The sequence below is a fragment of the Gallinula chloropus genome (genome assembly GCF_964237585.1).
Source record: "Gallinula chloropus genome assembly, chromosome: 19".
Taxonomy (NCBI): domain Eukaryota; kingdom Metazoa; phylum Chordata; class Aves; order Gruiformes; family Rallidae; genus Gallinula; species Gallinula chloropus.
In genome coordinates, this window is record NC_140104.1 from 12,797,159 (window position 1) to 12,824,405 (window position 27,247).

The window sequence follows — 27,247 nt, forward strand, 5'->3', positions numbered from 1 at the left end:
CCAAGCAACCAGCTCATCCACACTTCCTCCAAGTAACTCCAAGCACCTCAGCACTACCCTCAGAATGGCATTTCTCCATGCTTATAACCCATCTGCACCTCTATTTTTAATTGCCATTAATTTGAAAAGGAAATTTCAATCTCTCTGGAGCTACCCCTATACTCTCTTCTGACTCCCCTTCCCCAGGCTAAAGAAGCCCGGGTCTAACAGCCTCTCCACACAAGACCCCTAACCCTATCTTAGCAGAATTTCTTTCAACCTCGTGACTGTTCCTCCACACTCATCTTGACTGAGGACCCCCCCATCTCCTGGACACTCTTCTAGTTGCCACACCAGTGCTGAGTCAAACTGACAGTGAGTGCCTTTGCCTGGGTGGCCGTACTGCTCCCAGTGCTGCCCAATGTGCTCATGGCCAGATTCCTGTGCAGCAGCCCTGGCTGCTGTGGCATCCCTGAGAACGCCCAAAACCTCCTCCTTGACACTGCTGCTCCACCAGTCATGTCTGAATTCCCTTGATGTGCGGGTGTCGAGGTTTAACCCTGCTCGCTGATGATGTCATCACGCATGGGAGATTCTTTTGGGCAGCTGGAGTCAGCTGCCCTGGCAGTCCTCCCTCACAACAAGCAGTGCTCCCTGAGCTTACTTTCTGGTGGAGCAGCATGTGAATCAGGAAGGGCCTTGATGCTGTGCAAGCACTGGGCAGCAATGAATAAATTATCATGTGTCACCAGTGCTGGATTGGCCACACAACAGGACGATGTGTTGGTTCTACCCCCAGTTGTGGTTATCCCCTGATGCAGAACATCACAAGATCAGAAGGAGCAGGTCAGCTCTGGTTGGAATAGTTCTTTAGGTTTCTCTTTGTAAAACCACGGAGGGTTTTGCCAGGGTCTGCTGGAATTGAAGCTCCGATGTGTCAGTGGTTAATGTGTGTATGTAGAAGCCTCAGCTGACTTGTGATGCCTCAGCAAGAGGCATTAAAGGACATGATAGAAAATAAGTAAAAAGAGGAGAGAGTAATTTAAATGTTTCTGGTGGTTCAGCCCCAAACAGTGGCTGAGCACCACACACCACAGGCTCACTCCCAGAGGAGAAAGAGACAGAGCCTCTGTTGGTTGGGATAAGGAGAGTTTACTGAAAAAAGCACCATGAAACTAGAACAATAAACAGCCCATGACACTCATACCCGGTGAGAACACAGAGTACCTTACCCACCTGAGGATTACAGACTGCTGCAGGACAGGAGGACCAACCCAACACCCCAGCTGCACTCAGATTGCCCTGGAGGCACCCAGGAGTGGTGCCCAAACCAGCTCCTTTATGGAGAAGTGATGTCAGGTGGTGCGGAAAGCAGCCAGGGCTAACTCAACCTCCCCAAGCAGCCAGCACAGGTGAGATAACTGTGGCCTGACCAGAACCAGGACAATATCTACCCCTTTTTGCACACCATCTACATCATGGCCAGATGGGTTTGCCTCTGCACTCCCAGTTGCTTTGTTTCCATTGCTGCAACCACCCCCACAGGACATTTGCCATCATCCAGGAGTGAGTATAGGGGTAGAAGTTTGGCCATTTTTCTCATCTGGCAATGTTTAAAGCCAGCTGGATGGCTTTTACCTCTGCAAACTTGCCCTCTAATCTTGTTCATCATATTTGCTGTTTACTTCTTGCAAAAAAAGGCTGAGCAGTCCCTTCAAGAGGATCCCAGGCACAATGACAGTCTGGTGGGCTGTCTACTGGAAACTGGTGTAGCGTTATTCCTGGAGAAATCTCTTTTTGTAACTTTTTCCTTGCAGCTTCTTCACTCAGGTTTGGAGGTGGGTTTCCCATCTCACCTCCTCATGTCTTCGCCATGGTCATGCAGAGAGAACCACAGGATGCCTCTTGGTGTGTACTTTTTTCTGGAACAGGGGAAGGACAGCTTCAGATAGCTGAAATTGTTCTCTGCCCAGGTGGGCAGTAGGACACATCCTCTTTGAGTTGCCAGACCTCTCAAGACAACTTATCCACAGCTGAGACAAGGGAGGAACAAAGACTTTCTTCAAATAGATGGATTTGGCCAGACACCTCAGCCGCTGTTGGTGCTTCTTCCTTTCCCCAATCTATTACTGCCAGTCAGTTGGCAGTGGATGCTGGTGCACTCCACACAGACTTACACCACATGGGTGAGGAACATTGGACTTCATCAGGATTGGTAGATAGCTGCAGATCATCAGGATCATAGTAATTCATCTCTCACATGGCTAATCCCCTCAAATACTCCATACTCTGCTCTGTGGTCATGCACTTGCCCGGCCAACACATGACATCTTCACTGGACAGGTACCGTCCCCCACACTGGACAGAAGGGGCCTCCAGAGGCTGAGGGCTTGAGACTTCTTTCCAATCACGTTGTCAATGACTCCATTTCTGAACAGGGATCCCAGCTGCTTGGCCTCCCTGCCTTCTAATTCCAGGCTGTGTGCCCCATTGTCCCAGCATTTGAGAAGCCAGGTGATGATGTGCTCCCCTGGAAGGCAGCTGAAATTTTTCTCATTTCTCCCAGCTCACTCATGTACAAGGATCAGGTTATAATGTTCACTCCTGGAGGAGAAACAGACAGACACTCTGTGGGCTGGGAGGATGACAGTTTACTGACAAAATCACTGTGAAAAAATGATAACAGCACATCACAAACTACACTCACATGCAGTGATAACAGAGAGTACTTTACTGACCAAAGGATGACAAGGTACTGCACAATGCAAGGACCAACCAAACGCCACAGCCACACTCAGACTGCCCTTAAGGGACCCAGGAGTGCCCCTCTCCAACCAGCCCATTTTGTGTGGGGTGATGTCAGGTGGTGTGTAAAACAGCCTGGACACACTCAGCTCAGCTGTGCTAACTCAGGTCACCTCTGCTAATTTAGCTCATCTCTGCTGGCTGCTTGGGGAGGTTAACTCTTGCCTGGCCTGAAACAGGACAGCTGTGCATTTAATCTCCTCTGTCTGTCACATATTTTTACCTGTCCAAAGTCAATTGACCATTGTTCCAACAGTGGATCTTCACACCAGCGCTTCTGGTTGCTCTCTAGATTTCCCTTCCCCTTGGACTATTCAGACACCTCCCAACCATCCAGCTGCTGCTCTGAGTTTCAGGGAGTTAAACCCTTGCCTTTCTGGCAGTTGTCTGACTCATTCTGTCTTTAGCCAGCTCTTGAGTTGTGGTGATTTCACAGTCTCCTTCCTCACTAGAACATCTCTCACAGGGTTAAGCTTTGTGGCAGGTGAACCTCACTGGTGGCAGATTGCACTTGGCATAGAGTGAGGAGTGTTGAATTTAATGGTGAATCTTGTCAGGTTTCTTCTGTTGTTGGGAAAATAACTCCCTCTGTGCTGCCTGTGTGCAGCCAGTTCCCTAAGGAAAGCAGGGGAGCTGGTACAGAGGGGCTGTAATGCCCCACTGTGGAGTGCAGCAGAGAGACCTGATGTAAGGACAAGGGATGCAAGTCCCAGTTGGCTGGTGAGAGTCATGGTGGGCTTGTGGAGATGAGCACCAAGGTTGTCCCCACTGTGCCAGACCTCAAGGGACCATTTTTCAGACCAGTCCAGACCTCCTTAGAAGGCACCCTGGATCAATCTCAGTCAGAGGTTGTCACCTCTCCTCTAAAGTGAAAATAATAACCTACAACCTTAAAAATAAATCAAATTTACTCTGAGCTCCCTTTGAAACAGCTTCAATGATCTGTACATCCCCTGAAGACTTGAAGATAATTAATCAAGAGACATAGCTTGTTTTTTATTCTTATGAGCCCTGGGGTGCATTTGGTGCTGAGTCCTTGAAGCTCAGGTACTGAGAGGAAATTACAGAAAAAACTCCATGTCAAATGTAGAAGCCAAAGTACCCTGAAGTATTAATGAGTCCCTCTGAGAGCCATTGCTGGCTGAGCCTCCCCAGGGACTCGTTAGAAAAGGTAATTGGAGGCCATGTTGTCTGGTAGGCAAAGGCAATGTACAAGCAGCTGAGATGCTGAGCAAGCCCTGGGTTGGTTTGATGAAGCAGAAAGGCCAAGCCCTGACCCCCAGCCCCAGGGAAGACAGGTCCTGTCCCTCAGGCATTGCTCAGGCTCTTCCTGGGCCAGTGTGGGGTGTGTAATGCTGAGGGAAGAACAACAGGATGAGAGTTTCTCCTCATTGGTGGTCCAAAGCCCAGCTAGAATTTCATCTGGTCTCCATTTGACTTAAAGAAAGAGCAGGGACACCCTCCATCCCCTATCAGATTCAGGAGGAAACATTGTTGAAAGATGAGGACAAGGCTGAGGTGCTTAATGATATCTTTGCCACAGTCTTTAGTAATAGGAGCAGTTGTACAGAGAGAATCCAATTCCCTGAGCTAGGAGACAGGGACAGGGAGCAGAATGAGCCCACCTCAGTCCAGGAGGAGATGGTCCTGCTGCACCACAGAGATGTGCAGAGATCTGTGAGGCTGAATGGGGTGCACCCAAGGGTTCTGAAAGAGCTGGCAAGGGGGGTTCACCAAGCCACTTCCCATCAGTCCTGGCTGACTGGATCAGTCAACGTAACCCCCTATATAAGAAGGAAATTAGGATGGTCAGGGAAATTACAGGCCTCATAGTTTGACTTCAGTCCAAGAGAAGCTGGTGGAGCAGATCATCCTGAGTAGCATTAACCAGTTCATGAAGAACCCTCAGGTGATCAGGCCCAGTCAACTTGGGTTCATAAGGGCAGGTCCTCTATCACCACCGGATCTCCCTCTATGACATGGTCACCTGTTTCTTGGACAAGGGAAAGGCTGTGCACGTTGTCTACCTTGACTTCAGCAAGTCCTTGGACACATTTTCCCACCACCTTCTCCTAGAGAAGCTCACTGCTTGTGGCTTGGAAACAGCGGTAGTTCAGCCCCAAACAATGGCTGAGCACCACATGCTGCTCGCTCACTCCTGGAGCAGAAACAGACAGAGCCTCTGTGGGTTGGGATAAGAACAGTTTACAGACAAAAGCACCATAAAAGGGGAACAATAACAGCCCCAATAGCACTCACACCCAGTGATAGCACAGAGAGTACTTTACAAACCCAACCATAACAGCGCTGCACCGTGCCATGATCACCCCTCCCCAACCAGCCCCTTTGATGGGGAAGTGATGTCAGGTGCTTTGGAAAACAGTCCAGACGAACTCATCTCAGCTGAGCAGCCTGCTTGGGGAGGTGAGCTCTGGCCTGTCCAGTACCAGGACATTATCCACCCCTGTTTCCACAACATCTAAATCATGCCCAGATCTTACATTTTCAGAGTATTTGGGACGTTCATAACATCATTTATTATTTAGACCATCTGCCATGGACCACCATCCAGGAAATAGTATAGAGAAATACGTAATATTTGGCCTTTTTTCTCCTTTGGCAATGCCTAAATCCTGCTGGATGGCTTTCACCTCTGCAAACTGGCTGGATTTGCCTTCTGCATAGGCAGCTTCTGCAACTAGTCATGTAGGACTCCATACAGCAGCCTCCCACCTCTGATGTTTGCCAGCAATCACAGAATCATAGAATTGTAGGGGTTGGAAGGGACCTCGAGAGATCATCGGGTCCAACCCCCCTGCCAAAGCAGCTCCCTAAGACATATCACTCAGATAGGCGTCCAGGCGGGTCTTGAATCTCTCCAGTGAAGGAGACTCCTCATCTCCCTGGGCAGCCTGTCCCAGGGCTCTGTCACCCTCATTGGGAAGAAGTTTTTCCGCATGTTGGTGCGGAACTTCCTGTGCTCCAACTTGCAGCCATTGCCCCTTGTCCTGTCCCCATGGACCACTGAAAAGGGGCTGGCTGATTCCCCCTGCATCCCCTGCTTCAGATACTTACAAACATTAATAGGATCATCTCTTAACCTTCTTTTCTCAAGGCTGAATAGTCCCAGCTCACTCAGCCTTTCCTCATAGGGGAGATGCTCCAGACCATTAATCATCTTCGTAGCCCTTCTCTGGACTCTCTCCAGGAGATCTCTGTCCTTTTTATACCAAGGAGACAAGAACTGGACACAATACTCCAGGTGGGGCCTGACCAGGGCAGAGTAGAGGGGGAGGATCACCTCCTTTGACCTGCTGGCCACACTCCTCCGGATGCACCCCAGGATCCCATTGGCTCTCTTAGCCTTCAGTGCACATTGCTGGCTCATGGCCAACCTGTCATCAACCATGAACCCCTGGTCCTTCTCCACTGAGCTCTTCTCCAGCAGGACATCCCCCAGCCTGCACTGATACAAGTGGTTGTTCCTTCCCAGGTGCAAGACTTAACACTTGCTTTGGTTGAATCTCATCTAGTTTCTCCCTGCCCAGCTCTCCAGCCTGTCCAGGTCTCTCTGGATGGCAGCGCAGTGTTCCTGCGTGTCAGCCACTCCTCCCAGCTTTGTATCATCGGGTACTTGCTGAGGGTGGATGCTGTTCCCTCATCAAGATCGTCAATGAAGATATTAGACAGGACTGGACCCAACACCTGGGGAACACCACTAGTAACAGGCCTCCAGTCAGATTCTGCTCCTCAAATCACAACCCTCTGGGCTCAGTCTGACAGCCAATTCTTAACCCACCTCACTGTCCACTCATCTATCCCATGCTCTCTCAGCTTTGCTAACAGGATGTCATGGGAGACAGTATCAAAGGCCTTGCTGAAGTCAAGGTAGATGACATCCACTGCTCTCCCTCCATCCACCCAGCCTGTCATGAGATCATAGAAGGCTATGAGATTGGTCGAACATGATTTCCCCTTGGTGAATCCATGCTGACTACTCCTCGTGACCTTCTTCTCTTCCAATTGCTTGGAGATGGCATCCAGAACAAGCTGTTCCATTACCTTTCCTGGGGCAGAGGTGAGGCTGACTGGCCTATAGTTACTAGGTACCTCCTTCTTGCCCTTTTTAAAGACTGGACTGACATTGGCTATCATCCAGTCTTCAGGCACTTCTCCTGTCCTCCAAGACCTGTTGAAGACGATAGAGAGCGGCTCAGCATCACCTCACCTCATCTCCCTTCCATGGGGGGCTGACCTTCGGGCCCAGACTGCTCCAGCCTGGTCCCCCCAGAATCACAAGTGCCCCTGGCAAACCTGCTCTGGTGTGGATCAATATCTTCACAGGCCACAGATCTCTCTGCCCCCTGTCCTTATTCATGGGCTGAGGGGAGATACCTGTTCCACCATGGTCTTCTCCACAGGCTGCAGGGTAATCTCTCCAGCACCTGGAGCGCCTCATTCTTCTCCCCCTCCTTCTTCCCTGGCCTTGGTGTCCTTGCAGCTTGTTACATCTTCTCAGTCTGCTCTCTGGTGGCAAAATCACAGAATCACAAGGTTGGAAAAGACCTTTGAAGATCATCAAGTCCAACCATTCCCATCCTGTGCTAAACCATATCCCTAAGTACCTCATCAACCCTTTTTTTGAACACATCCAGGGAAGGTGACTCTACTACATCCCTGGGCAGCCTGTTCCTGCAGTATTTTTTCTCCTACATGTGATTCCCAGAGGCGCTGACCATCGCCAACTGGCTTGCCTTTGGTACGGAGCAACTCTGGCCTTGAATCAGCTGGTGTTTACAGTCTGGGGCCTGCAAAGATGGCTTCTGCAAGAAGAATGTAGAAGCTCTCTGAAGGCCCCTCTTCTCCATTAAAACCCAGGTATGCAAAACTGCGACACCTGGGAAGCCTGCCATATGAGGAAAGCCTGAGACAGCTGGGGCTTTTTTCAGTCTTCAGATAAAAAAGCTTGGGGGAGAACTCATCAACAGGTTCCAGTACTTAAAGGCTGTCTACAAAGAAGGGAGAGACTCTTGTTTTAGGAGAAGTCACTAGGAATAGCTGAGGCATAATGGGTGTTAATTACTCCTGGACAGATTCCCACAAGACACAGGAAAAATCTTTTACCCTGAGAACATGCATTGGCATAACCTCCTGTGGGAGGTGATGGATCCCCCAGTATCAGACCTTTTTAAGATTAAGTGGGATAGGGTGTGGGGACAGCTGGTCTACGTGGTGATTATCTGTAGACTGAGAACTTTCCAGAAAAGGTTGGACCAAATGATCCTTGAGTTCCCTTCCAACTGGGTAGTCAGTGATTGTATGATTCTGTTAATATCATCGCTGGTCGCTAAAAGCTTTCTGGAGTGGTTGATCCCTCCTATATTGACCCTTAGGCAGCTACACCAGTGGTTCTGTTCCAAGACAAGGGGAAGCAGGCTGTGAGGACATGAGGCTTCTTCCAGTGGCCCACTCCAGTGTCATTTGGAAAGGATCTCTTGGTTTTATTTCTTATTTCTCACCTTCTTTAACACCTACAGATCACCACAAGTTGGAGAGCCATCTGCGAGCACACAGGAACTGTCAGCTAAATGGAGCTTCACTTCCTCCATTGCACAAGAACCTGGCAGGGGACAGAACAGGCCCAGCTGACCATAACTGACCAACAGGATTATCCACGTTGTATGAGTACAGGAGTGAACCCACTGTTGTGTTGCACTTGTTGTCTACAAAGGTGGCATAGTTTGTGCTAGGATAGAGTTGGTTTGTTTCTAGCAGCCAGTGGAATGCTGTGTTTGGGAGTTCAGATGAGAGCAGTGCTGGTTTAGGTGTTGCCGAACAGTCAGGTACTTTTCAGTTGTTCATAGTGCCCTGCTAATGAGAAGGTGGGGGGCACCCAGGGAGCTGGGAGGGGACACAGTCACTACAGGTGACCCAAGTTGGCCAAAGAGCATATTCCATGCCAATTACGTCATGCTCAGCATAAAAAGGGGCTGGTGGGGGGAGCAGCGCACGGCTCCAGGATGCACAGTTTTATGGACTGTCCTGCTTTGGGAAGGCTCTGAGCTGTACAGTGTGAGCTGTGTGGTTCAGTGCAAACCTGCATTGTGTATCACCAGTCTGGTATATATATTTTCTATATAGTTATCTTATTGTTATTTCTCTATCACTGCTTTCACAGTAAACTGTCACTACCCCAACCTGCAAGTCTTGGGATTATTTTTTCCCTCCTTTGCCCCATCCCCAATCCCCTCCAACCAAAATGGCCTCTTAGAGAAAGAGTGGCTGCGGGGTGCTCGGCTCTCAGCTGGGGTGAAACCATGACCAGTTTCCAGCACAACACCCACACATCAAGTCAGGCTCAGATATGACAGGTGGAGAACCAGCTGCAAGGAAAAGAATTTGAGCATTCCAGGGGATGCCGAAGCAGTCAGAGGTGCTGAAGAGGAATCTGGCCATGAGCACATTGGGCTGCACCGAGTGGAGCATGGCCATGAACACAAGGGCCTTTCTGGTCCATCTGGACTCAGGACTGGTGGGGCCACCTCTGGAGCAGTCAGTCCCAGTATGGGGCTTCCCAGTCTGCAGGAATGGGGATGAACTGTCAGTTGGGTGAACAAGTCTGCCAAGATACAGTTAGGCTGAGGGACCTGGTCTTCTTTAGCCTGGGGAAGGGGAGGCTGAGTGAAGCCTTCTTTGTGCTGCGTGGAAAGACACAAGAAAGGAAGTTGTCGTGGTTTTGCGCAGCTGGGTTCTGCTGGAGGGGGAGGTGCAGGGGTGCCCTCAGCAAGCAGCAGGATTCTGTAGTCTGAATAGTAAATACCATCTGACTCAAGTCCGGATTCGTTGTTGACAAGGGCTGAGACAATCAGCGATGGTCACAGCACCTCTGTGAATCACATTTAGGAGACTAAAAAAGGCAAGAAGCAGTAACATTTTGCCATCAGAGAAGGAAGTGAGAGGGTGTAAGAAATAAAATGCACTAAAACTGCTGCTTTGAAGGTCAGGGTGGACCTTCTGAGGCATTCTGAGAGTAGTGCTGTGGTGCGAAAGGTCACACAGAGAAAGGGTGGATGAGCTGGTGGCTTTGTGTTTGTGGGAGCAGCTGTCAAGGAGGGAGAGACAGCAGTACAGGCAGGGGCAATGTGGGGTGAGATCAAGGTGGGGGAGGGTGTTGGGTATCTGCAGTCTGCAGGGAAACAGGCACAGGTGTGGGGCAGTGTGGGATGGGCTGTGGTGCAGATGGCCAAGGGTGCTGGCCAGGCTGAAAGGGCCTGATAGAATAGAGGGCTTTGCCATGGAGCATGGTTACCTCCTTGCACCCACCCCAGGGGAGGGCCATACTGCTGTCCTTCCTTTGGTGTCTCACTCCCCACATCCCAAGGAAGAGTCCTCAGACACAAGTGAGGGTCAGGATATCCCTGCCCAGGGGCTGGGGGTCAGCGCTTGGCATTTCTGCTTCATCAGACCAAGCCAGGGTGTCCTCAGCATCAGAGCTGCCTGCGCTTTGCTTGTGTTTGTCCTCATGGCCTCCAGTTGTCTGCTCTAACGAGTCCATGGGGAGGCTTTGTCAGTAACAGCTCCCAGAGGGTGCTTTGGAAATTACTCCTGACTTAACTTCTTGAGAGGATTCAAAAGAAAACACACCACGGTGCTCATTAAATATACAGAAAGACCTTACAAGCATGTCTCTACACGTCATTAAAAATCTCAAGACTTCTACAACTACTTGGATTTTAGTTAGGATTTTAGTTAGGTCCTTAGTGATGAAAATTTCAAAGGAATTTCCCATGGAGTACTTATTTTCAGTCACAGGTATTTTCTGTCATGGCTCAGTTGATAGAAGAAGTGACAACAGCATTCTGGGATGGATATCGGTCTCCTAAGGAGATCTGGACGGGCAGGAGAAGCAGTCTTTTGAGATCCAACCCTGCATGGAGAACCTTGCTCTTCCCCAAGCCCAGCAGCTCCCTCACTGGCCTCCTGCGTTTTGCACCACATCATTTGTGCTCACAGACATGGACAGATTTCTCTGACAACGAACAGCAGTTAAACATGACACAGTTTAATAACCATGAAATCTCTCTCCTCAGCTGCTGCTATGGCCAAGCAGCGTGTGAAGGGTGTCAGCTTTCAGAGGAGATTCTCTCACAGAACAGTTTTGATCAGATACACAGGAAGGTCACTTATCAACAGACCGAACTTCTGACAGAACAGTTCATTAGATTTCTGAAAGATGGGATGTTTCCAACTCTCTGAAGCTCAAAGCAGAAACCGGAGAGCTGAGCGGAGCTGAATGACCAAAGAGCAAGTGGAGGTGAAAACCAGTGATCAGAGTGAAGTGCAAACATCCAGCTAGGCTGCAGAAAAGGATGTCCTTAGGCATGGCCATATCATCAGGAGAGGTGGAAACACCTGAATGATGAGGGAGGTGAAAGACACAGACTAGAGGTAATGCAGGTACAGGGGATGGTGAGTGTTTCTTCTGCTGCCATGGAAAACAATCCTGGAAATTCCCCTTCTGGCATGGTGGGAAAGCATTGCCATTGCAAATAAGTAGTCGACTGAATCAGCTGAAATAAATGTGCTTGTAATTTTTTTCTAAATATAAGGAAAAAATAAAAAGAAGGGGAAAAATGGCCTTTGGAGGCAGACATGATGCAAAGAGAGCAGAGTGTATGGGTCCCAGAAGACCAAGGGATACTTCATTAGGAATGGCATGAACATGGATCATGTTATTATAGCTTAGACAAACTTGAAGGCAAAAAAAGAAACCAAATCCTTCCCCTCCCCCAGCTAGAAAACCTTTCTAAATAAGGAGTGGTCGTGATGTGAGTTACATGATCTGTGATATGAGCAGTTTATTATATTTTAGAAACATCCAGTCATCAGTTTCCACATGGCATCCTTGAGCTCCTGGTTCCTCATACTGTAGACGAGCGGATTCACTGCTGGTGGAACCACCGAGTAAAGAAATGACACTACCAGGTCCAGAAATAAGGAGGAGATGGAGGGGGGCTTCAGGTAGGCAAACACGGCAGTGCTGACGAGGGAGACCACGGCCAGGTGAGGGAGGCAGGTGGAAAAGGCTTTGTGCCGTCCCTGCTCCGAGGGGATCCTCAGCACAGCCCTGAAGATCTGCACATAGGACACCACAATAAACACAAAACACCCAAAAAATAAGCAGACAGCGATTACAGTGTGTCCAGTTTCCCTGAGGTAGTCATGTGAGCCGGAGAGCTTGAGGATCTGGGGGATTTCACAGAAGAACTGGTCAACAGCATTGCCATGGCAGAGGGGAAGGGAAAATGTGTTGACTGTGTGCAGAACAGCACTGAGAAACCCACTGGCCCAGGCAGCTGCTGCCATGTGGACACAAGCTCTGCTGCCCAGGACGGTCCCATAGTGCAGGGGGTGGCAGATGGCAACATAGCGGTCATAGGCCATGACAGTGAGAAGACAGTACTCTGTGACAATCAAAAATACAAAGAAAAAGATTTGAGCCACACATCCTGTGTAGGAAATGGCCCTGGTGTTCCACAAGGAATTGGCCATGGATTTGGGAACAGTGGTGGAGATGCAGCTAAAGTCAAGTACAGAGAGGTTGAGGAGGAAGAAGTACATGGGGGTGTGGAGGTGGTGGTCACAGGCTATGGTGATGATGATGAGGCCATTGCCCAGGAGGGCAGCCAGGTAGATGCCCAGGAAGAGCCAGAAATGCAGGAGCTGCAGCTCCCGTGTGTCTGCAAAGGGCAGGAGGAGGAACTGGCTGATGGAGCTGCTGTTGGACATACGTTTTTGCTGGCATGGAGACCTGTTCAAATAGGAAAAGGCAGTGAGAATTTAGGGAACTCTTCTCTGAGGAAAAACTGTATTCAGGAAAAGTTTTCCAGGTCAGTTTTGGAAGGGCTTGTTTTGTCCTGGCTCCAGCGTGCCACTGCTGGGAGGAGGGTCAGCTGTGGGCTCTGGACAACTCAGTCCTGCCTGGCAGCAGTCAGTAAATAGAAGGATGGTGTGATCTCAGACTAAATCCCCTGTGGATAGGAATGAGCTTTTCAGCACTGTCACTCCTGTTTAACCCGATGGTAGAGCAGAACCTTGGAGCTTTGTTTTTCTCCTGCCTGTACCTGAGGAGTGTTTGTTCTGTCTGCACTCCCTGACATTGCTGCTGCAGTGCCAGTGAAACCTCCTCCTGAGTGCAGAGTGGGGAGAGCTGCTCTGTCCATCAGCCCTGGTCTCAGCTGCCCTGTGCTGGATGCTCTGTGATCACACTCTATTGTTCCCTTCAGTGCATCATGGTCCGCACTGCGGGGAATGTCAGGGAGATCCCACATCCCCATTGCCAGGACATTTCTGTGAGCATCTTCCCTGACAATGTCTCTGCTGCCTGGATCTGTGCCTGCAGCTGCTTCTCTTTGCCCATGTCACCTCCTGCTCTGTCCTCACAGACCTCATCCCACCTGCGCTTTGCTCAGCTCACCTCTGCAGAGCCCTCCTGGCAATCAGGGCACTGCCCTGTGGATCTTCTGTGTGTGTAGCAGGGTTCAGGACACAGTCTGACAAGGCCTAATGACAAATGAGTTTGCACTGACTTCAAAGTTATCAATAAAAGTTCAGTTCCCACTTCCCACCGAGTCCACAAGAGCAGAAAAGTCAAAGCAAAGTCTCTTTACCTGGACTGCAAAAAGCATCCTTGATGTTCTTGAAAAGTCCCCAGGAAAGTACCAGGGATCAGCTGGTGATAGAAAGCACACTGACAGCAAAAGGACTGTACAATGTCCTTCTACGGGTCCCACTTTCCACCCACAGCTTTTTTCTGCAGCGATGCTGATGGAAGCCCACCAGGCAGGCTGAGTGCTGGCCCTGGCAGCAGTAGAGTCCCTGCCCTGGCAGCTGTGTGCTGGGGAAGGGACCCTGCTCACAAGGACAAACCTGGGCACCTCTGGGTGCACACGCTGCTTCACACCTCTGCAGCCATGCCCAGGAGAAGACAGCTGTCCTGACCTGTCCCTCTGTTGGGGCACAAGGGCATCCCTTCCAGGCAGCACTTTCTGGTCCTAGAGAGAAGCTGTCCTCCTGACAGACCCCACACACTGCCCCATGTCCCAGCTTTAGGAGATCCCTCCAGGAACAGAACCTGCATTGCCCTGCACCCACAGACATACCAGGGAGAGTGCTGTGGAGATTTCTTCTCCACTGAGCTCTCAGCATCTGTCAGCTCTCTCAGCCTCACAGGTCTCCCCTCAGTGCCTACAGGCAGTTTCCCCAGCCCTGTGTGCTTGGCAGAGGAGCTGCTCCTGGGCAGAGCTGTCTCTCTGCAGCGCTGTAATGATTCATGATTTCTCTCTATCCCAGGAGCCCAGCTCACCTCCCAGCAGAGGAGCAGGTGGAGCTGTCACATACTCCATCCCCTCTGGGCTCCTTTGATGTGTCCGTACAGCTTCAGAGAACCACAAGAAAGACACTGAAGTCCTCACTGAAGTTCCCTCCCTCAACTGTCCAGCCATTTTTTCTCCTCAAACCAGAACTGGGAAGGACAATCATTTTTCCTTGTCTCTCCAATGAGACGGGACCCCCAGGCAGGGAAAGGAAGGGGAGTCTTTTCCCCATTGAAAGGAAGGGAGTCAGGCGAGTCGCTTCTGGCCCCTCATCCTTGCTTTGCAGTGCTGGGGCTGGAAGAGGATGGAGTTCTGTTCTATGACTGCCAGAAACCCACCAGTTCTGGAAATCCTCTTGCCCCAGTTCTGGTGTGCACAAAATAGGCACCTTCTGCCTGGGAGATTCTGGTCCCAGCTCCCTTGGGAATTACTGGGGGTGGAGGCAAGTTGCCAACATCCCCTTCTCCATGAGAGTGGATCTCATCTGGTGGAAACTGCGTGTCACCCCCATTCACCTCTACCCAAAACTGAAGACCAGGAATGAGTCTTTGGGAGCCCATGGGAGAGGATTCTGCTCCCCATGCTCACCTGGGTGTTTATGATACAAATCAAGTTTTTAGTTGCCGTTCTGGTTCTTCCTGTCGACCCTCCTGGGCAAGATTTTAATGACAATTACTGCAGCCTACGACCACTCACTCCACACGCCCATGTATTCTTTCCTCTTCCACATCATTTTCAATGTGTGGTGCTCACCAAAGCTACTCTATCACTGCCCTTCCTCAGCTGCATATGGAAGAGAAGATGTAAGAAAAGTTCAAGATAAGGAGAGGGAGAGATCCTGCAGCGGTCACTCTCATGGGCAGAACAGACTTGACACAACAATAAAACCCAACCAATACTCTCCTTCCTCTGACTGAGTGACACAGGGGACGGGCAATGAGGGTTGGGGTCAGTTCGTCAGATATTGTCTCTGATGCTCCTTCCTCCTCAGGGGAGGACACCTCACAGTCTCCCCTTGCTCCAGCATTGGGTCCCACCCATGGGAGACAGTCCTCCCAGAACCCCTCCAACGTGAGTCCTTCCCACATGGCTTCAGATCATCACCAACTGCTCCAGGGTGGGTCACTTGAATCCTTCAGCAACAGACTGCTTCAGCCTGGGTCCTCCACAGCCCTGCCAGCAAACCTGCTCCAGCACAGGTTCCTTTGAGGTAGAACCACTGTTCCACATTATCCAGCATGGACTCTGGGGGAGCAGCCTCATTCACCATGGTCTTCTCCAAGGGCTGCTGGGGAATCTCTGCTATGAGGCTTGGAAGATCATCTCCCCCTACTTGACTGACCTTGTTGTCTGGAAAGATCCTTCCATTTTCTCACTCCTTTCTCTGGCAGCAAAAAGCAGCTGCTAATTTTTATTTTCCTTTTTAAAAATATTGTCACAGGGTTGCAGTTATCAATGTTCTATTCCACACAGCCAATACATTGTCACTAGAATCACAGAATCACAGAATCACACAAGGTTGGAAAAGACCTTTGAAGATCATCAAGTCCAACCATTCCCATCCTATGCTGAACCATATCCCTAAGTACCTCATCTACCCTTTTTTTAAACACACCCAGGGAAGGTGACTCAGCCCCTCCCTGGGCAGCCTGTTCCAGCCCTGACAACTCTTTCAGTAAAACATTTTTTTCTAATATGCAATCTAAACCTGCCCTGGCACAGCTTCATGCCATTGCCCCTTGTCCCATCTCCTGTCACCTGGCTGAAGAGACCATAGCCCACCTCTCTACAACCTCCTTTCAGGTAGTTGTAGGTGGTGATAAGGTCTCCCCTCAGCCTCCTCTTCTCCAGGCTAAACATCCTTAGCTCCCTCAGCCGCTCCTCATAGGATTTGCCCTCCAGCCCCTTCCCCAGCCTAGTTGCCCTTCTCTGGACATGCTCCAGGACCTCAATGTCCTTCTTATGGTGTGGAGCCCAGAACTGCACCCAGTACTCAAGGTGTGGCCTCACCAATGCCCAGTCCAGGGGCACAATTACCTCCTCAGACCTCCTGGCCACATTGTTTTTGATACAAGCCAAGATGCCATTGGCCTTCTTGGCCACCTGGGCACACTGCTGGCTCATATTCAGCCTGCAGTCAACCAACACCCCCAGGTCCTTCTCTGCCTGACAGCTCTCCAGCCAGTCTCCCCCAGCCTGTAGCGCTGCCTGGGGTTGTTCTGTCCCATGTGCAGCACTCTGCACTTGGCCTTGTTCAACTTCATCCCATTGGTCTCAGCCCATCGATCCAGTCTGTTCAGATCCCTCTGAAGAGCCTCCCTCCCCTCAGACAGATCAACACTTCCTCCCAGCTTAGTGTCATCTGCAAACTTACTGAGGGAACATTCAAGCCCTTCATCCAGGTCATTGATAAAGATGTTGAACAGAACTGGACCCAGGACTGAGCCCTGGGGGACGCCACTCGTGACTGGCCTCCAGCTGGATTTGGCTCCATTCAACCTTTGGCCTGACCATCCAGCCAGTTTTTAACCCAGCTGAGGGTCCCCCTGTCCAGGCCAGTGGCAACCAGTTTCTCAGTCAGAATGCTGTGAGAAACCGTGCCAAAGACTTTCCTGAAGTCCAGGCAGACACATCCACAGCCTTCCCCACGTCCATTCAGTGGGTCACCTTGTCATAAAAGGTGATCAGTTTAGTTTGACAGGATCTACCTTTTGTAAACCCATGTTGACTTGGCCTGATCCCCTGGCCATCATGAATGTGCTCCATGATCTTCCCTGGGACTGAGGTCAGGCTGACAGGCCTGTAGTTCCCCACATCCTCCTTCTGACCCTTCTTATATATGGGTGTCACATCTGCCAGGCTCCAGTCAAGTGGAACTTCCCCAGTCTGCCAGGATTTCTGGTAGATGATGGAAAGGGGTTTGGCAAGCACATCTGCCAGCTCTCTCAGCACCCTCGGGTGAATCCCATCAGGTCCCATTGACTTGTTAGCATCTAACCGGCCAAGGAAGTCACTAATTGTTTCATCCTGAACCATGAGAATTTTGCTATTCCTCCCCTCTCTGTCAGCCAGTTCCTGAGGATGAGTACTCAGGGAATAACCATCTTTACTATAATAGACTACAGTAAAGAAAAAATTAAGGACCTCAGCCTTGTCCTTATCCCTTGTCACTAATGTTCCCTCACCATCCTATAAGGGCTGGAGATTCTCCTTGACCTTCCTCTTACTGTTAATGTACCTACAGAAGGACTTTTTATTATCTTTTACAGAAGTGGCCAGTCTGAGTTACAGTTCAGCTGGAACCCCTCTGCCCCTCTGCCCCTCTGCCATTGCCATGGCAATGCTATTGACCAGTTCTTTGAAATGCTCTGTTCACCCACCTTACATGTGTCTCACTGTTGTGAGCAATTGGTTAAAGCTACACAGTCAGGTTATTCCTTTGAAAGGCAGTTGTCAGCATTCTTGCAGTTTCTTATCTCACAAGCCTGTTTCTCACAAGCTCCTGTTCCTGTTCCAATCTCTGCCAGCTTCCCAGGCCTGATTATATTAGGGCACTAATGAGTCCGGGTGGGCCACAAGCCCACTCTGCAAAAGATAAATGCTACAGTCACCCTAATAAATTCTAGGGGTTTTGATTTTAGATTAGAATATGATTTTGATTTTAAAGGAGTTACAGCCCAGTGACAGGACAAGAGGCAATGGGCATAAATATGAATATAGGAAGTGCCACCAGAGCATGAGGAGGAACGTCTTTCCTGTGAGGCTGGCAGAGCCCTGGGAAGGGCTGCCCAGAGAGCCTGTGGAATCTCCATCTCTGGAGACATTCACAACCCGCTTGGATGCTGCCCTGTGCAGCCTGCTCAAGGTCATCCTGCTCTGGCAGAGGGTAGCACTAGATGATCTCCAGAGGTCCCTGCCAACCCCTATCATTGTGACATCATAGGAGTTGGGGTGGGGTGGAACACGGGGAGCCCCCACATTCCCTCCTGGGAGACGCCAGAGAGTCCTTAGCAGCCAAGAGCCAGAACGGACCATGGCGCCGCCACCGAGGCAGCTCCGACCGCACAGCTCCACGGCCCCCCTGGCCCACCAGTTCCAGCAGACTTTTGTCCTTCCCCAAACTGTCTACCTCCCAGGTAGGAACCCACCCCGACCCCTGCAGCCAGGGACACTCGGCTCTCGGGGCGAAGAGCAGAGACGACCACTGGCCATTGCTCCTGCCTCTCTTTCAGGATCAGCCATCACATGCCCACTGCCTGGCCAGCAGCAGCCCTTCCCTGCACCCCAGGCACACTTGGTGACTCTGGCCCCCCAGGGACCCCAGGAACAACTGGCAGGTATGGCATCCTTGTCTTCTCTGGCACCCCGGCACTCCTGGTATCTCCCACCCACGGGCATTGCCAGCGGCCCTATCATCCCTGTCTCCAGAGCAGTTTGGGCACAGAGCTGGGTGATATCAGCCATCAGGGCTGGCTGCCTGTTGGCCTGGAGCGTCCCCCTGTTCAAACACAGCTCCCTCTCTCCCCACACAGGTCTGCAGAGGGGTCCATGCGGCTGCTTGTTCGACCCCCGGTTCATCCAGATCCAGTGGACAATCACAGGGCCACCTCCCCCTGGGACACTGATGTTTATTCGCAACACTCCCGCGCCGGGTGCTGCCCCGGGAGTCCCGTGGGTCTTCAACACCCTCTCCGAACAGACAGTCTCTCTGACCCTCCAGGGCCAGCCGCAACACGTGACACCCAACAGCCAACAGGGAACAACCAGGATCCTGGTCCCTCCAACACTGCCAACATCTATCCCCGGCTACCACAGTGTCCAGCGGCAGCCCACCAAAACACACATCCCTGGTACAGCCACAGCTCCTGGGACACAGCCCTGCAGCAAGATCTGCCCGGGCAGCAACATCCCACCCTGCCCCTCTGCTGGTGCCAACAACCCAGCTCTTGGGGAGCTGGATGGAGACTTCTCAGTTTCCGAGGAGGGGCTTCTCAAAGAGGCTTTTAGGCTGTTTGGCTGCCCCATGGACACAGCGAGTGGAACCCAAGGCGGTCCCAGAAGCAGCCCCAAGCCTGTGGACTCAGGGTGCACCAGAAGAGAAGGGACAGCACCAGCCCCAGGCCCCTCAGTGCTGCCAACAGACACCACTGGCTACCAGCACGTTGAGGGGCAGCCTGCCCAGCTCAACACCTTGGGAACAGCCAGACCCACGGAGGCACCCCCAGGCACCAACAACCCCCCAGACAGCAATGAGTCCTCTGGAGAATCACTCTTGGACCCAGTATCAGACCTTGCAGTGTTCGATGAGGAGCTTCTCCAGGAGGCCCTAGGGCTCTTGGGATGTGCCCTGGACCCAGCAGAGGCCAGCCAGGACAGTTCTGGGAGGACCCCCATGCTGAGCCAACCTGGAGGTACTGGCAGAGAGGGGAGTGTGCTGGCCCCAGCCTCCCTGGGTCTTCCCACGACCAGCTCCAATGACCAGCCTGTCTTGGGCCAGCATGCCCAAAGCATCGTGTCAGGCACAGCAACCCCTGTGGAAGAACACCCACTGCCCCAGGACCTGCTCAGCCCAACCTACAGCTTCCCCGAGACTGCCAACACCATCCTTACATTTGAAGACACCATGAGGATGGATACCTGGGACCTGTAGGGGGAAGCAGGGATGGACCTGACACCGTCCCAGGCTGTGGACTCACAGACGTGGGGGAGGAAGGGGGACTGAGCGCCTCAGCAAATCCATCCAGCAAGCACAGGGCTCTTGCTGGCAGGACAGGGGTGCCTGAGTGGGAAGTTGAGCCAGAGCTGGAATGAGATGGAAACAGGGGGCTGGTGATGGAGGAAGAAAGGGAGGGTGTATTTGGGTAGGGGCTGTGGAGTCTCTTTGATGAGACATTTCTATCTCTTCTTGTCCTCCATTAAAATCTCTTTGTTTTGAACTTCTCTGTGTCTCTTTGGGATGGTGAGGGGGCTCAGGAGGTACAGGCCCCACCTGGAGTATTGTGTTCAGTTCTGGGCTCCTTGGTATAAAAAGGACAGGGATCTTCTGGAGAGAGTCCAAAGAAGGGCTACAAAATGATTAAGGGCCTGGAGCATCCCCCCTATGAGGAAAGGCTGAGTGAGAGGGGACTGTTCAGCCTAGAGAAAAGAAGACTAAGGGGGGACCTTATTAATGTTTATAAATATCTTAAGCATGGGATGCAGGGGGAAATGGCCAGCCCCTTTTCAGTGGTCTGTGCGGACAGGACAAGGGGCAATGGCTGCAAGTTGGAGCACAGGAAGTTCCGCACCAACATGCGGAAAAACTTTTTCCCAGTGAGGGTGGCAGAGCCCTGGGACAGGCTGCCCAGGGAGGTGGTGGAGTCTCCTTCACTGGAGATATTCAAGACCCTCATGGATGCCTATCTGAGTGATATGTCCTAGGGAGCTGCTTTGGCAGGGGAGTTGGACCCGATGATCTCTCGAGGTCCCTTCCAACCCCTACAATTCTATGATTCTATGATTCTATGAAATTCTCCAACGTGAATCCTTTCCCACAGGGCTTTATCTATTCAGCAGCTGCCCTGGCGTGGATCACTGCTATGGGTGCAGTCATAAATCACAATGTCTCTCAGTCCCAGTCCTCTGTGGGGTCACCAGCCTCTCCCCGCAAACCTGTTCTGGTGCAAATCTCTCTGTCACTCATCTCTGTGTCTCTGATTCTCATCATGGCTGCAAGTGCTGGCAGGGGCTTGTTCCAACGTAGGGTCACAGCGTCTTCTCTATGTCTCCACCTGCTCCATCCAGCGTGGAGCCCCTCCACGGGCTGCAGGTGGGGTCTGGGCCTTTTCCATGGGTTTCTCCATGGGCTGCAGGGGCATCTTTCTCTCCGGCATCTGGGGCTCCTCCTCCCCCGCCCTGTTCTGGCCTTGGTGTCTGCACAGCTCTCACATCTTATCCCTCCCTCCACTACTGGCAAAACACAGCTGCTTCCGGGTTGTTTTCTCCTCTATGTGATTCTCAGAGGCGCTCGACTATCTCTGGGGCTGCGACTTTGGCCTTGAATTGCTCATTGTTTATAGTTCAGACTGGCAGAAAACTCTAACTGCTGCTTAAAGAAACCATCTCAGCAGCACAGCCTCCCAAAACTGCAACAGGTGGGTTTCCCATGGTCACCTCCTCATGTCTTTGCCATGGTCATGCAGAGAGAACCACAGGATGCCGCGTAGTGTAGGATTCTTTCTGGAACAGGGGAAGGCCCGCTTCAGATGGGTGAAATTGTTGTCTGCCCAGGTGGGCAGTAGGACATATCCTCTTTGAGTTGCCAGACCTCTCAAGACAACTTTTCCACAGCTGAGACAAGGGAGGAACAAAGACTTTCTTCAAATAGATGGAGTTGGACAGACACCTCAGCCACTGTCAGTGCTCCTTCCTTTCCCCAACCTATTACTGCCAGTCAGATGGCATATGATGCTGATACACTCCACACAGACTTACGCCACATGGGTTAGGAACATTGGACTTCATCAGGATTGGTGGGTAGCTGCAGATCATCAGGATCATAGTAATTCATCTATGATGAGGGGCTAATCCCCTCAAATACTGCATACTCTGCTCTGTAGTCATCCACTTGCCTGGCCAACACATGACATCTTCACTGAACGGGTACCTTTCCCCAACACTTGAGAGAAGTGGCCTCCAGAACCTGAGGGCTTGAGACTTCTTTCCCGTCGCCTTGTCAATGACTCCATTTCTGAACAGGGATCCCAGCTGCTTGGCCTCCCTGCCTTCAAATTCCAGGCTGCGTGCCCCATTGTCCCAGCATTGGAGTAGCCAGGTGATGATGTGCTCCCCTGGAAGGCAGCTGAAATATTTTCTCATTTCTCCCAGCTCACTCATGTACAAGGATCAGGTTATAATGCTCACTCCTGGAGGAGAAACAGACAGACCGTCTTTGGGTTTGGAGGAAGACAGTTTATGAAAAAATCACTGTCAAAAAATTATAAATCATTTGCACATTGCAAACTACACTGACATCCAGTGACAACAGAGAGTACTTTATTGACCAAAGGATCACAAGTTACTGCACAATGCAAGGACCAACCAAACGCCACAGCCACACTCAGACTGCCCTTAAGGGACCCAGGAGTGCCCCTCTCCAACCAGCCCCTTTTATGGGGGAGAGATGTCAGGTGGTGTGTAAAACAGCCTGGGCACACTCAGCTCAGCTGTGCTAACTCAGGTCACCTCTGCTAATTTAGCTCACATCTGCTGGCTGCTTGGGGAGGTTAACTCTTGCCTGACCAGAAACAGGACAGCTGTGCATTTAATCATCACTGTCTGTCACATATTTCTACCTGTCTAAAGTCAATTGTCTGTGTCTGAAATCATCATTCCAACAGTGGATCTGCACAGCAGTGCTTCTGGTTGCTCTCAAAATTTCCGTTCCCCTTCCCCTAGGACCATTTAGACACCTCTCAACCATCCAGCTGCTGCTCTGAGTTTCAGGGAGTTAAATCCTTGCCTTTCTGGCAGTTGTCTGACTCATTCTGTCTTTAGCCAGCTCTTGAGTTGCAGTGATTTCACAGTCTCCTTCCTCACTAGAACATTTCTCACATGGTTAAGCTTTGTGGCAGGTAAACCCCACTGGTGGCAGATTGCACTTGGCATAGAGTGAGGAGCGTTGAATTTAATGGTGAATCTTGTCAGGTTTCTTCTCTTTGTGGAAAATAACTCCCTCTGTGCTGCCTGTGTGCAGCCAGTTCTCTAAGGAAAGCAGAGGAGCTGGTACAGAGGCGCTGTAATGCCCCACTGTGGAGTGCAGCAGAGAGACCTGATGTAAGGACAAGGGATGCAAGTCCCAGCTGGCTGGGCTTGTGGAGAGTCATGGTGGGCTTGTAGAGATGTGCAGCAAGGTTGTCCCCACTGTGCCAGATATCAGGAGAACTTTTTTTGGAGCAGTCCAGACCTCTTTAGGAGACAACATGCATCAATCTCAGTCAGAGGTTGTCACCTCTCCTCTACAGTAAAAATAATAACATACAATCTCAAAAAGAAATCAATTTTCCTATGAACTCCCTTTGAAACAGCTTCAATGATCTGTACATCTCTTGAAGACTTGAAGATAATTACATAAAGAGACATAGCTCGTTAGGGCTTCCTTTTTATTTTTAATGAGCCCTGGGGTGCATTTGGTGCTGAGTCCTTGAAGCTCAGGTACTGAGAGGAAATTACAGAAAAAACTCCATCTCAAAAGCAGAAGCCAAAGTACCCTGAAGTATTAATGAGTCCCGCTGAGAGCCATTGCTGGCTGAACCTCCCCAGGAACTCGTTAGAAAAGGTAATTGGAGGTCATGTTGGCTGGAAGGCAAAGGCAATGTACAAGCAGCTGAGATGCTGAGCAAGCCCTGGGTTGGTTTGATGAAGCAGAAAGGCCAAGCCCTGACCCCCAGCCCCAGGGAAGACAGGTCCTGTCCCTCAGGCATTGCTCAGGCTCTTCCTGGGGCAGTGTGGGGTGTGTAATGTTGAGGGAAGAACAACAGGATGAGAGTTTCTCCTCATTGGTGGTCCAAAGCCCAGCTAGAAATTCAAATGTCCTCCATTTAAATAAAAGAAAGACTAAGGAGACCCTCCATCCCCTATCAGATTCAGGAGGAAACACTGTTGAAAGATGAGGACAAAGCTGAGGTGCTTAATGAAATCTTAGTCACTGTCTTTAGTAATAGGAGCAGTTGTACAGAGAGAATCCAATTCCCTGAGATAGGAGACAGGACAGGGAGCAGAATGAGCCCACCTCAATCCAGGAGGAGATGATCCTGCTGCACCACAGAGATGTGCAGTGATCTGTGGGGCTGAATGGGATGCAGCCAAGGGTGCTGAAAAAGCTGGCAAGGGGGGTTCACCAAGCCACTTTCCATCAGTCCTGGCTGACTGGAGAAGTACCAGAAGACTGGAAATCAGTCAACATAGCCCCCTATATAAGAAGGAACAGGAGGATGGTCAGGGAAATTACAGGCGTCATAGATTGACTTCAGTCCCAGAGAAGCTGATGGAGCAGATCAACCTGAGTAGCATCATACAGTTCATAAAGAACCCCCAAGTGATCAGGCACAGTCAGCTTGGGTTCATAAGGGCAGGTCCTGTTTGACCCACTGGATCTCCCTCTATGACAGGGTGACCTGCTTCCTGGACAAGGGAAGGGCTGTGCATGTTGTCTACCTGACTTTAGCAAGGCCTTGGACACAGTTTTCCAGAACTTTCTCCTAGAGAAGCTCACTGCTTATGGCTTCAAAACAGTGGTGGTTGAGCCCCAATCAATGGCTGAGCACCACATGCTGCTCACTCACTCCCGGAGGAGAAACAGACAGAGCCTCTGTGGGTTGGGATAAGGACAGTTTACTGACAAAAGCAGCATAAAAAGGGAGCAATATCAGCCCAAATTGCACTCACACCCAGTGATAGCACAGAGAGTACCTTACAAACCCAACAATAACAGAGTGCTGCACCATGCCAAGATCACCCCTCCCCAACCAGCCCCTTCGACAGGGAAATTATGTCAGTGTGCTGATTTCGGCTGGCATGGAGTTAATTTCTTTTCTAATAGCGGGTGGAATGCCATGTTTGGGAGTTGGGAGGAGAGCAGTGCTGATAACACCCTGATGTTTCTGGTTGTTGCCAAGCAATCAAGGACTTTTCAGTTGTTCCTATTTCCCTACCAATGAGAAGGAAGGGGACACAGCCAGGACAGGTGACCCGAGCTGGCCAAAAGGGGTATTCCATGCCAATTACATCATGCTCAGCACAAAAGAGGGGGCTGGTGGGAGGAGGAGGAGGCAACTCCAGGACGTGTAGTTTTTTGGGGATGGTTGGGTTCCAGGACAGCTCTGGGCTGCACGGCCTGAGTTGTGGGTTCAGTGACAAACTGCATTGTGTATCACCAGTTTCATATATTTTGCTACAAAGTCCTGTTATCATTGTTATATCTCTCTTTCTGCTATTCTAGTAAACTATCCTTACCCAACCTGCAGGGTATTGTTTCCTTGCTTTTGTTGTTTTTTCCTTTTCCCTTCCCTCCCACTCCCCCTCATAACTTCCCCTTGGATCTTAGCTGGGGCAAAACCACACCTACTAAAATGCAAAACAAATATATTCTTAAAAACATGAAAATTCTTATATTAAATTTATATTAATTGTCTCTTAAGCTGCATCTCCATCAATCTATTCACCATGATTACATTTCATTGAATCATCAAGGCCAGCAATACAATGAAGAAGATGATCAGTTGGTTGTTGCTTAGAAACACCCAGTCATCAGTTTCCACATGGCATCCTTGAGCTCCTGGTTCCTCATGCTGTAGATGAGGGGGTTGACTGCTGGTGGAACAACCATGTAAAGAAATACCTCTACCAGGTTAAGTGGTCTGTGGAGACTGGACAAGGGGCAATGGTTGGAGATAGTTGGAGAATAGCAGGTTCAACACCAAACGGAGAAGAAATTTTCACAGTGAGGGTGACAGAGCCCTGGGACAGGCTGCCTAGGGGGGCTGTGGAATACCCTTCCTGGAGATATTCAAGACCTGTCTGAACACTGACCTGTGCGATCTGTCCTAGGCAGCTGCTTTGGCAGGGGGTTTGGACTGGATGATCTCTGGAGATCCCTTCCAACTCCAATTCTGTGAATCGGTGAATCAGTAAATAGGGAGAAGACTGAGGGGCTCTTCCGGTAGGCAAACATGGCAGTGCTGACAAACAAGGAGTCCACTCTCAGGTAAGGATGGCATGTGGAAAAGGCTCTGTGCCATCCCTTCTCCGAGGGTTTCTTCAGCACAGCCCCGAAGATCTGCACATAGGACACCACGATGAACACAAAACACCCAAAAGCCAAAAAAACTGAGACCACAGTTTCCCTGAGTGAGGCCCATAAACAAGAATGCTTGAGGATCTGGGGGATTTCACAGAAGAACTGGTCAGCAGCATTGCCTTGGCAGAGGGGAAGTGAAAATGTATTTGCTGTGACAATATATTTAATAAGGAATTAAAAATTATCTGCTGCTGTTTTGCTGCCAGAGAAAGGAGCAAGAATCTATAAGGAACTTTGCAGACAACAAGATCACTGATGTAGGTGGAGAAGGTCCTCCCAGCCCCACAGCAGAGATTCCCTTGCAGCCAATGGGAAGACCATGGTGAATGAGGCTGTTCCCCCTCAGCCCATGCTGGATGATGTGGAACAGTGATTCTACATGCAGCCTGTAGACATCACCATGATCAGGAAGGTGCAGACACCTGAAGGAGGCTGTGACTTCATAGGAAGCCTGTGCTGGAGCAGGTTTTCTGGCAGGGCTGTGGAGGACCCAGGCTGGAGCAGTCTGTTGCTGAAGGATGGCACCCCATTCAAGTGACCCACCCTGGACCAGTTGGTGATGATCTGAAGCCATGTGGGAAGAACTTGGAGGGGTTCATGGAGGACTGTCTGCCATGGGTGGGACCCAATGCTGGAGCAAGGGGAGACTGTGAGGAGTCCTCCCATGAGGGGGAAGGAGCAGCCGAGACAGTGTCTGATGAACTGACCCCAATGCCCATTCCCCATCTTCCTGTGCTGCTCAGTTAGAGGAAGGAGAGAATTAGAGAGTGAAGGGGACCCTGGGAAAAACAGGGAAGGATGATGGGGGGTGTTTTATTATTCTTTTTCTTTCTCATTCCTCTGCTCTCTTTGATTGGGTAACGAATTATATTGGTTTATTGAGAGAAATTCAGGAGAGTGACCACTGCATGATCTCTCCCCATCCTTATGTTGACCTCTTGTTACATCTTCTCTCCCCTATGCAGCTGAAGAGGGGGAGTGATAGAGCAGCTTTGGTGAGCACCTGAGTCAAACCACTTCAACAAGAGGTTGAAGAGGAGGAAGTACATGGGCATGTGGAGTAAATGGTTGTAGGCTACAATAATGATCATTAAACTCTTGCCCAGGAGAGCAGCCAGGTAGATGCCCAGGAAGAGCCAGAAGTGCAGGAGCTGCAGCTCCCGTGTGTCTGCAAAAGGCAGGAGGAGGAACTGGATGATGGAGCTGCTGTTGGACATCCGCTACCTCTGGGAATGGGAAAGTGTTTTCAGAA

At 50.6% G+C, this 27,247-nt stretch overlaps 1 protein-coding gene across 1 annotated transcript; it reads right to left on the reverse strand.

Moving 5' to 3' along the window:
* Positions 1-11,652: 11,652 nt before the first annotated feature.
* LOC311198896 (olfactory receptor 14A16-like) lies at positions 11,653-12,573 on the reverse strand (the record flags this gene model as incomplete). Its single annotated transcript, XM_084272918.1, has 1 exon — positions 11,653-12,573. The coding sequence occupies one exon, from the start codon at positions 12,571-12,573 to the stop codon at positions 11,653-11,655; it is 921 nt and encodes a 306-aa protein (XP_084129044.1).
* Positions 12,574-27,247: the final 14,674 nt, after the last annotated feature.